The sequence below is a fragment of the Mustela erminea genome, chromosome 12 (genome assembly GCF_009829155.1).
Source record: "Mustela erminea isolate mMusErm1 chromosome 12, mMusErm1.Pri, whole genome shotgun sequence".
NCBI lineage: Eukaryota > Metazoa > Chordata > Mammalia > Carnivora > Mustelidae > Mustela > Mustela erminea.
Window position 1 is genome coordinate 18,760,891 of NC_045625.1, and position 11,427 is coordinate 18,772,317.

An 11,427-nucleotide genomic window follows, 5' to 3' on the forward strand; every position below is an offset into this window, starting at 1 on the left:
TAAATGACCTCTCCTTGAATTATGGAACCCTCTTCCTGGATGTTTTCTAGCCTGAACAATCTATACTTCCATAAATATACTATCAGGCATGGGGGTTCCTATGCAAATATGGGGTGAAACCCAATACCACGGATGGTAGGACATTGTAAGTTCCCTTGAAAGACAAGGTACCATTATTCTTCTTTGAATCACAAAGTAGTACTTATGAAAAATTTGTTGATTTGAATAGAAGCTAAAATCACCTTTTTAAAAAATTGCTATGTTGAATTTTTCCCTTTTAGTTCAGTATCTTTCCAACTGAAGATGTTCTATCCAAATACTCATTAAATGAGTTATATGTACATGTATTTTTAAGTTAATTAATGCCAGGCTCCTTTTAAATGAAAGATTAGAAGGAATAGCATTCTGTTTGAGAAGATGTGGTATAGGGAAAAATTGTGAAAAACTGAAATTTAGAGAGACTACTGACTAGTTTATGAATTCAGACTATTTTAAGTTTTCATTGTGTCTGAGATATTTTACTACCCTGAAATTGGCAAAAATTGATAGTAATGCAAATAATTCTCATCCATAAAGATGCAAATTGGTTCCCATGCACTGTAACTGATTATCATTCTGTGGTTATTGACCACTTTTGCAAGTTTTTCATCTATTTGTAACTCTCTCCCCAACCCAGGAGCATCTATTAGCATCTCCAGAGAAACTTCTTTGATGAACATTGGGCTATACCCTTCTCTGCAATTAATTCAACAATGCCAGATACACACACACACACACACACACACACACACACACACGTTTGCAGTACAGATTTATAGTACTCTAGTGGCTCAGCCACTTTTAAGTAATATTTTTATTGAAGAAATATTATTATTTTGGTATTTTAATCTTAATATTGAAATATGGAAGAAAGCTCAGTGTTGCACTAAGAAGGAGGTATCACTAGGCACATCTTATTGATACAGAGAAATTGGGACTCAGAGATGGAAATCACCTAGCTAATAAATAAATGGAAAAACCAAGACTCTAATCCAGATTTTCAGCAAATGAATTAGTTTTATTCTATTTCTTGAAAGTATTCTTCATTTCTTTCTCTGAATACTTACAGAAAGTAAAATCTCTGCATATTAGAGATTGGGTAACTATGATACCCAAAATATCACCACTTCAACAAAGATCAGGACAGTGCTATTTCAGAAATACACATAGAAAAAAAAATCCCAATACTTTGATTTTGCTGTGCTATTGGAGACGGTAAATTTGATTAGCACAAAGGAAATGAAAAGCACAAGACTCAGATTTGCTTTTATAGAGCTTAAAAACTAATTTGGAAAATAAGCTGTATATACCTAAAGCATTCTGATTGAAATAAAATTATATATTGAAAAAGAAAAGAAAATTGAAAAGAAAAGCCACAGATATTTGGGAAGATGTTTGTTATGTATATATGACAAAGGATTCACATCCACAATATATAAAAACTTCAATAAATCAACTGAAAAAAACAAACCAATCTAATCTTTAAATGGGCAAAAGAATGGAACAGAACTTCAGAAAAAAGAATATCTGTATGGCCAATAAGGATATGAAATGTGTTTGATATCATTAATAGTCAGAGAAACGGAAACTAAAACCACCATGAGATATCACTATACATGCACCAGAATTGCTAAGATTAGGATGGTGGACAATATCAAGTGTTGGTGATGGTGTGAAGTAACTGGAAATCTGATTACAGGGGGAAAGTAAAAGTGGTAAAATCACTTTGGAAAAATTATTTGGCAATATCTACGAAAGCTAAACATATGTTTGTCCTATGATCCTATGATCCTATGATTCTATTCCTAGGCATAGTCATTCCTAAGGGAATTAAGGTCATATAGTATGTCCAGAAAAAGGTTCATGAATGCATTAGCCTAATTTGTAATAGTCCCAAAAAAGCAAAAATAACTCAAATGTCCTTCAACAGAATGATGGATAAATAAATAGCAGTATACTCGTACAATGTAATCCTAGGCATCAATGAAGGAAAGAAACTGCCAACAAATAACATGAATGAATCTCAAAGACATTACATTAAGCGAAAAGAAACCAGACACAAAAGAGTATATTTCATTTTATTGCATTTGACGAATGGAATGCACTCATGTATGATTGCATTTATATAATATTCAGAATTGGTGAACTAATCTGTGTGGACAAAAGACAAAATAGAGTTTGTGGAGAGAAGGGGTGAGTATTGATTGCTTGGGTATGAAAGAAACTTCTGGAGAGTTGAAGATAGTCTAAATCTATTCTGAGTAATGGTTATACAGGTCATATGCATCTATGAAAACTCATCAAAGTGTTCAATTAAAATTTAGGCATTTTTACCACAAGTGAAAATTTTAATTAAATTTAGAAATATTTGTAAAAAGAGGAAAGGAAAAAACCCCACCTACCATCATTTTAACCCCATCCCTAAAGATAACTCTAGTAATTATCTGATGTGTATTCTTTTTCCTATGCTTATACAATTTTATCTTTCTTTCTCTATATTCATCTATTTAACCTGCCATATTTCATAACACTCAAATCTCTGTCAATTGTAAAGTGTGCCACCAATTTCTGTACCACCAAGAAAGAAAGAAAGGAATATCACTATCAATTAAACTGTAACATAGCACACATTATAAGATACATCTCGATTTCAGAGACATGAAAAATATGAAAAGTTAAGTCTTAGAATTGGTAATATACGTATAAACATACGTATCCACATATATACATAAACACATTTGTGTGTGTGTGTGTGTGTGTGTTTGTATATATATATATGGCACATATACATTTTCTTTTACAAAAATGCAATCGTGCCACGCATACTGGTCTGCAATTTACTTTGTTTGCTTAAGAATATAGCAAAGACATCCTTTCACAGCCGTGCTGACAGATCTGTCCTTGCTGTCATTGTTCTTTATTCTTGTAAATTGACTATCTAGTATTTCTTTGTGAAAAGGTAATTTTCAAACCGTTTCTCCATTGATGAATACCTTCTTTATGGCTTTTGCTATTTCAACAGACCTGCCATCAACATCCTTGAAAAATATATCACTATCTACCTAAACTACAGTAAGAATTTTTTAAAGAGTTCAGTTAATTAGTTATTTGGGAGAGAGAGAAAGGGAGAGCACGAGTGGGGGGAGGGGCAGAGGGAAAATCAGACTCCCCACTGAATGGGGAGCCAGACAGTTGCGAAAAATATAAATTACTCCAGGATCATTATCTGAACTGAAGGCAGATGCTTCACTGACCAAGCCACCCAGGTGTCCCACATAGATTAGATTCCTGAAAGTGGAATTTAATGTCAATGGATATGGGCATTTAAGATTTTAAGATATCATAAATTATCATTCACAAATTTTAAACCAGCTCTCTCCACCCAATAGTATAGAATGGTGCCCACCTCCCTCACTTACACCAGCTGCGAGTACAACCAATCTGTATTATTTTTGCTAATATAAGAGGGTTTATATGACCTTTCACTGACATTTTATTTGGCATTTAAAAATAGCTTAGTCACATATCTATGCTAATACAAACTAGACTCTAGAAATATTACCATATTAATGAAACATGCTTAAGCATAAGCTACTGACCATGCTATAGAGAAGGCTTCTGTTTTGAAAAGCAGTTGGGATTAGATAAGGTTTTCTATGGGAATTCATTGCCCTCACAGTATCTGTCCTGTCATTAGCCTTTGCTGAGGAACATAGTTCTTGGTAGCTTCTTAAGCACAGGAAGCCATATTCTGTACCCAGTTCATTGCCATTTGGCTTTAGGGGATTTGACTAGGGACAGGTTACCCTTTATTGAGCCAACCACAGAATAGTTGGTTACCTATGGTTTGCATATGGTTACGGAATAGTTGGTTACCTACGGTTTGCAAGTTTGACTGGGTATACATCTCTATGCTGCTTTGTACATCTCTCAATCTCACTCAATCTCTCCCCAACAAACTCTTCCACGACAACCCTATAAAAATCCCACTCTGGGGCCAACAGATATCTGTAAATCTCCACTTTTCTTAGTAAGTTCTTTTTGCCTTTTGCCTTAGCTGAAATCAGGCTATTCTCTGAGACACCATTTCTCCTATAGCTTCTTGAATGAAAGGTGCCTTGTTTTCTCATACCTCACACCATCAGAGTCTTAAGGTGGAGTAGGTGTCCTCCTTGCTCCCCATTTCTTCTTCCATATCGTTTCTTCTCCTTACTCTTACAAAACACTCAGGTTCTGGTGAACTCACACCACCTTATTGTTATTGACTGACCTCCAAATCACTCCCTTAATCCTTAAAGACCTGAGCCCCGGACTGCTTTCCTCTTCACACCAATTCCTATATCATTTTCACTGGTCTCAACATCCATACACGAGCCCACTCAGCACTTTGGTCTCCTATAGTCCTTCACCATTTCCTCCCTTTTATCTAGTCTACCCACAGCCATGGTCACATCCTGGATTCTACCACCAACAGAAATGATATCATATGTAAAATACCAATGTATACACCCCATACCCTGGCCACCCACTTCCCAACATTCCAAATCACATGTTTCACAGCAGCCCCCTCCCCTCACCATAATTCTTTGACCTTATCCTTTAATCCTTACCATTTTCTGACCACCCTGACTTCTCTCTTTGCTCATCCTAGAGTACATCATTTGTTTTAGTTACTTCCTGGCAAATCTCCTCAACTTCCTTTCCCATAACCGCCTCCACTGTTCTGGCCTGCACACACCAGCCATCCCTCTCTCTATGGTGTGCCCAAGAAGCTGTATGTTGCTGGAGAAAACAATCACACAACTGAGCTGACAGGGTTCACATTAATGTAACAATCCCAGGTAAGAATAGGCTTTCACAATGGCCCAGAGGGCTGACCATTTTTCTCTCACAGGCTAACTTTCCCACTCACTGAGGTGAATGATTTCTCTCTCCTCATGCTTCCCACACCTCCTCCTCAATCCACAATTTCCTCTGATGACCTTGCCTCATACTTAGTTGAGAAAAATATAAATTACCAGAAGCAAACTCTCTCAACTTCTCACCACCCATGCTCAAGCCTACAGTATTTATGATCATTTTCTCCTTCTTTTAGCCTACCATGGTGGCTAAACCGTCCTCTTTTGTTCTGAATTCCATCCGATGGCTCCTCTCTCACCTTCCATAATACCACCAATCACCTAGGTTTTTTCTCCCACTTCCCTGGGAGAAACACTCAGGTTCTGGCAACTATTCCATTTATTCAGATACCTGGTTGGATTCACCTCAACTCCCTGACCTTGTCATTCTTCAGAAGATAATTTTCATCTATAGTCCTTCCCTCTGTTATGTCTTTTATGACAATGGCTACAAGTGCCATCTATATGCTAAGACTACTAACTTTATATCTCCACTCTAGATAACTCCTCTGAGATCCACTCTTACAAATTCAACTGACTAGTTAACAGCTTCTCCCTGATATTTCAAATATAAAATGTACCAAATTCCTCCACATCTTCTTTTCCCCACCTCAACTCCCATTCTCTAGACTTCTTCAGTTATCCTGTCAGCAAAATTGTTCAAACAAAAAAATCACCTTTTCACTAATATTCGACATCCAAGCAACCAATAAGTGGCTCGTGCTACCCACTAATCCCATAGTGAGTCATTACATTTTTCTTCATCTCTACTGTCAGCACTGTAATCCAAGCCATCATTCTCACCTGGATTATTAGAATAGGCTCCTGCCTGTTCTCACCTCTTCCTTGCTGCCTCCTCCCGAGCCCTGAGGCATCCTCCACTTAAGAAAAAGGATATTTTTAAGATAAAAATTGGATCCGGGGTGACTACGTGTCTCCATCGGTTAAGTATCCAGCTCTTGATTTTGGCTCAGGTCATGATCTCAGGGTTGTGAGAAGGAGCTCCTTAAGTTTCTCTCTCTCTCTCTCTCCCTCTGTTCCTCCCCACCTCCCTCTTTAAAAAATAATAATAATAATAATAATAATAATAATAAAACAAAATAAAAATTGGATCATGTGGGCTTATTGGTCTCTCTCTTCCTCTCTCTTTCTCTCTTACACACACACACACACACACTTTAGGACCCACCACTGGACCATTAAATTTGGAAATTCCAGAACCCAGCTCCGTACTGGCACTTAACAGGAGGGCCATAAATATTGGTTAGACAAAGCAGTGAAGTGAAGTTATTAAGGAATTCTATGATCATCTGAAACCCAGGCACAGTGAACTGAGAAATTTACAATAGAACCAGAAACCAAAACACATATGTAAAGGAAAGTCACAACCAAGAACGAGCAAACAAGCTGAAAAAGAGAAATCATCAGAATTAGAAAGTGTTTGGCATAGTGCCTGACCCTTAGCAGACAAGATTATGATTCAAGAAAAATTTGTACATGGTAGCTGAAACAGCAGAGGTGGTCAAGTGCTGTTCTGGGAAGCTCCTGACCTTTCCAGTACTTTCATGATGAGCCAGTCTTTTAGGAGTCAGCTATGTGACTTAGATTCTATTCTTCCTGATTTCTATGCATGTTCCTATAGCAGGCTGAAGGATCTTCTGAGTTTACTGAATTTGGGTTGTCTATCCAAGGAGTACCCTAATCTTGACTATCTCCTGAGTTAACCTATTCTTACAGCTGGAAAAATAACACACTGATAGAGTCTATATGGTCCCTCCCTGAGTGACTGTTCTGTTCCATTCATAACTCTGTCCCTGGGGCCAACACACTCCAGGATCTTGGAAAGCTATGTTGAAATGAATTCGACTGACCAGAAAGTTCCAAGGAATTGATTAGTTCTGGATTTTTGTATGATTTCCCCCCTTTTCTTAAAATAAGAGGGAATAAATTCTGGCAACATTTATTTTGTAGCTAATGAAGATTTAACTGCAAAATATACAAATGTGAAGTCACTAGTAGAGTCTTCCTTGGACATACAACCCAAACTCAAAGAAACTTAATGGGACACATGTGAGGACTGCCTCTTCCATGCAAGTGCATGCTGTAACCATGACAAGAGGACTTTTCTAGCAGTAACCAGTGGTAGCCATCACATGCTAGAAAAGCTGACCTGCCCAAAGTGCTTCTCATTGCCACCTTCTGAAAGGGGACTTAAACAATCACCTATTGTTATTGTCTCCTAAAGCAGAAGACTGAAGTTCCTCCAACTAAACCAAGATATGCCAACCAAGTCAAGGCAAATGTAATGTTTTGGGTTCTTCAATTATCTCACCTCCCAATGTCTATCCTATAACCTGTGGACTTTCAATCACGTAGCTGCCCATTTTATGGGACCAGTGTGAGGGCCTGGAAGTGGCATGGGCATTACAACAAGAATTCCAATCACACATTTACTATTTTGCTTTGAGGCCTTAAAGCCATCTAACCTGGCTGAGTTTGTTTGGTCATCTGAGAAGTGGGTATAATTATGCCAAACTTGTAGTGTGTTTGAAAGGATTACAGGTGATATAGGGGAGATCCTGCTGCTGGGCCCACAGTGGGTGATCAATACTAAGAATGATTAGATATTTATTGTACAGTGGTAGGTGTCTTTCTCCAGTTTGACTGTAGATCTTGAGGACAGCATAGGTTTTTTTTTTATTTTTTTGAATTTCTTTATTTTCTACTTTCTACTTTATTTTCTAATGTAAGTATTCAATAGCCAGATATGAATCAGGCTATCTTTATTGGATAGCCCGGGTCAATATTCTTTTACTTTGAAGAAATTATTAGGGTCTTTTTAGGTTTAAAAATATGGTGAGGTTTTTCTCCATGGATGTTTTCATAAAGAATTTGTTCTTTGTAGTGTTCAATACACTTGTACTAAAAATAGCTTGTAAATTATGTTCACACTCTTTATCCTACCTTTGTATCTGCTGGATCTGCCCATGTTCCAAAGAGGTGTAACAATTTTCCCACTACAAGTTTGATTGTCAGGGTCCCTCCTTTCTCCCTCCCTTGCTTCCCCCCTTCCTTTCCTTTCCTTTCCTCCCTTCCTTCCATCCTTCCTTCTTCCTTCTTCTTCAACTTCTTCTGCCTCTCCCTCTCCATCTCTCTTTCTCATTCTCCTTCCCTCCTTCTTCTTTCCCCCTCCTTCTCCTTTCTTACTCCTCCTCCTCTTTCTTCCTCTTCTTCTTCTTCCTTGTATTTTCTGAAGATCTTTCTTCCTACATCTTAGTATTATGTTCTTTGGTGCATAACTATTAATGACAATATATTCCCCTATGGATCACATACTCCATTGCTATAAAGGGTTCCTTTTTGACCTATTAAGTATCTTTTGCTTTGAATTACACTTATTATTATTATTAATACTGAGATCCTCCTGTATTTTTTTGGATTGCCTTGGCTTGTATATCTCCACTTAGTCTTATAATTTCAATTCCCCATGTTTCCTTATTTTAAATCTGTTCTCTTTAAATTACTTGAAAGTGAGCTCAATAGTGAATCTGTGGGCCTAGACACTCTGATGAAAGAATCTTCTCTTCTATAGCCATATTATCTATTGAGCTTTGAAGAACGATGAAGTTACTTAGCATATTCCTCTTAATAACATTAATTCCCTATATATTCATAGCACTGCAACCTGAAAATCACTTTTTAATATATTATCCACTTACACTTCACAACCACCTTTGAAATAGTAAAAGAAGATACTGTCACCCATGGTAAATCTACGTATAAGGTAGTACAAGCTGCTCAAGTATTATAGTAATGGGTATAAATTAGCCCAGGTATTTCTGGGGCAAACAGACTAATTCAGCGGAGGAAGGTAGGTCAGGCAGACATGCAGATCAGGGGACCAAGGTGTCTTCTGTAGAGCTGTACTTTTGCTCATTTTTTGGTTAAGTATAAAGGTTTGGCCTTTTATCCATTCAAAAACATTTATTGATTACACTGTATACTAGGAACTATGTCAAGCAGTAGGAATATGAAGTTGAATAATACATAATCTCTGCTCCATGGTATTTATGGTGTAGTTTAGTTCTCAAATTTGGCCGATTATCACAATTGACTAGAAAGAATTTTATTACAGATTCCCTTGGCACACCCAACAATCATAGTCTAAGACCCAGAAATCTAATGTTCTAAAGCTCCATAGTCCCAAATGGAGTTGAGAACACTGGACATTCTAGTAAAACAATAAACTATTAGCATACTTAGCAATTCCTACAACATTTTTGCTTTTACCACTCCATATAATTCTCATAACAACACAGTGAGTCAAGACTTTGTTATATTCACTTCATAAATGTGAAAAATGAAAGGAAAAGTGGTTTTCCAAATGTACAACCAGTGAACGACAAAACTCAGCCTGGAACCAAAATTCATTTCTCTAAGTTCTGCCATCTTTGCTCGCCACCCACACATCATGAAACCAAAGAAGGAATGGTAGTACCAAATAAACTCACCTGCCTTTGCCTTGGGCTTTGCTTTCAGGAAGAGCCCAAACTCAAATACTGATTTCTTGGAAAGTAGCCCTGGATCATATATAAAGATATCAACCTGTAGAAATGTACATCTTCATTAACTTCCTTAACATAAAGAAAGGACTCACATTTGTTTCTCTCTGAGACATTCAGACAGATCCTCGTGGCTCACTGGAGACCTATAGACCACACTTCCAGAGCCACAGCCTGGGTGACAATCCTGTGAAAAAGAAAATTTACTTGAGTTCTCTCATATTCCAATAGGTGGGTGAGTCTTGTCACACATACCACAAATGGAAGACATCTAGGATTTTATGTGCAGGTGCTTTGGGCCAGAAGTCGTGATCTCAGCCTTTTGGCCAGAAGTCGTGATCTCAGCCTTTTGGCTAAGATCAAGGGTAGCAGTAGTGATTCATAAGAACAACTCACCTTTGGCTTTTCTGAACTGTAACCTCTGAGAGTGAGGTCTGGACCTGTGTATTTTTAACAAAATGCCTTCAGGTACTTCTGTGCATCCAGTCTAACCTGCCCATTCATAGGTGCAGATCCTGAGTGAGGCTGATGTGGCAAGAGACCCCTTCAAGGACCCACGGTGAATAAGCAGCAGAAGAACTAGAACAAGATCCCAAATCTGGACTTCCAGACCTGGCAGCTGTGTTCCAGCTGTGGACTCATCATCAGCACTGTTCCTCTCCAAAGGACTGTGCTGGGGAGATGAGAGGTGGAAGGGAAAGACCGGAAAGTTTTGATTGCTGCCTTGCTCTAGGAAGCCACTTTGGAGAGAACCTGAATGTCCTTTAACTCATGCCAGTGGTTTAAACAGGAAGTTCTTACTCAGAAAATGATGGTCATAAAGTATAGTGCCTTCATCCAGAAATCTGCTCCCCCACACATATCTTGGACTTCACCTCTGTCTTTGTTTGACAGAATAAAATACTGGTGATTTGTCACCTGCTTTGACTCTTAGTTATTTTTTTTTTTAACAACTGACTCTTTAAAAAACATTTCCCTTCTTCTTTCCCTTAGGTAAACCAAGCCTAAATAATAACAGAATAGAAAGGCAATAAAGATACTTTAACACAATGAAGCTAGAACAGTACTAAGAGATATACCAAGGAAAGGAGAAAACAACCATGGGGACAAAAATTATAAGGGGAAAATAATGACATCAAATTTTTATTGAAATCTTAAGTATATTATTTTATCTACTTTTCAGAACAGCCTCATGAGACAGATATTATTATCTTTATTCCCATTTCATGAATGAAGAAGATGGATTTCATGAGAATAATTCCAAAGCCCAAGACAATATAACCCAACAGAGAGTTGAATCAAGAAGGCCAAACTTTCTTCCGATCCAAGAGCATGGAATGGTCTTCCATCTTTTTGTGTCTTCTTCAATTTCTTTCATGAGTGTTCTGTAGTTCCTCGAGTACAGTTCCTTTACCTCTTGGTTAGGTTTATTCCCAGGTATATTATGGTTCTTGGTGCTATAGTAAATGGAATCGATTCTCTAATTTCCCTTTCTGTATTTTCATTGTTAGTGTATAAGAAAGCCACTGATTTCTGTACATTGACTTTGTATCCTGCCACGTTACTGAATTGCTGTATGAGTTCTAGTAGTTTGGGGGTGGAGTCTTTTGGTTTTCCATATAAAGAATCATGTCATCTGTGAAGAGAGAGAGTTTGACTTCTTCATTGCCAATTTGGATACCTTTTATTTCTCTTTGTTGTCTGATTGCTGTTGCTAGGACTTCTAATACTATGTTGAACAAGAGTGGTGAGAGTGGGCATCCTTGTCATGTTCCTGATCTCAACGGGAAGGCTGCAAGCTTTTTCCCATTGAGGATGATATTTGCTGTGGGTCTTTCATAGATATATTTGATGAAGTTCAGGAATGTTCCCTCTATCCCTATACTTTGAAGCGTTTTAATCAGGAACAGATGGTGGATTTTGTCAAA

At 37.7% G+C, this 11,427-nt stretch overlaps 1 protein-coding gene and 1 long non-coding RNA gene across 2 annotated transcripts in view; one reads left to right on the top strand and one right to left on the bottom strand.

The window, feature by feature from the left end:
- Positions 1–9,686, bottom strand: part of LOC116569860 — a 40,031-nt gene extending 30,345 nt beyond the window's left edge. Inside the window, exon 1 of the long non-coding RNA XR_004277225.1 lies at positions 9,595–9,686. This is a non-coding gene — a long non-coding RNA (uncharacterized LOC116569860). The remainder of the gene's footprint in view (positions 1–9,594) is intronic.
- TNFSF8 (TNF superfamily member 8) overlaps positions 1–10,416 on the top strand; it is a 45,592-nt gene extending 35,176 nt beyond the window's left edge. Inside the window, exon 4 of the mRNA XM_032306248.1 lies at positions 10,006–10,416. Within this exon, the coding sequence (XP_032162139.1) occupies positions 10,006–10,022 (17 nt within the window). The 3' untranslated portion in view covers positions 10,023–10,416. The remainder of the gene's footprint in view (positions 1–10,005) is intronic.
- The last annotated feature ends 1,011 nt before the right edge of the window (positions 10,417–11,427 follow it).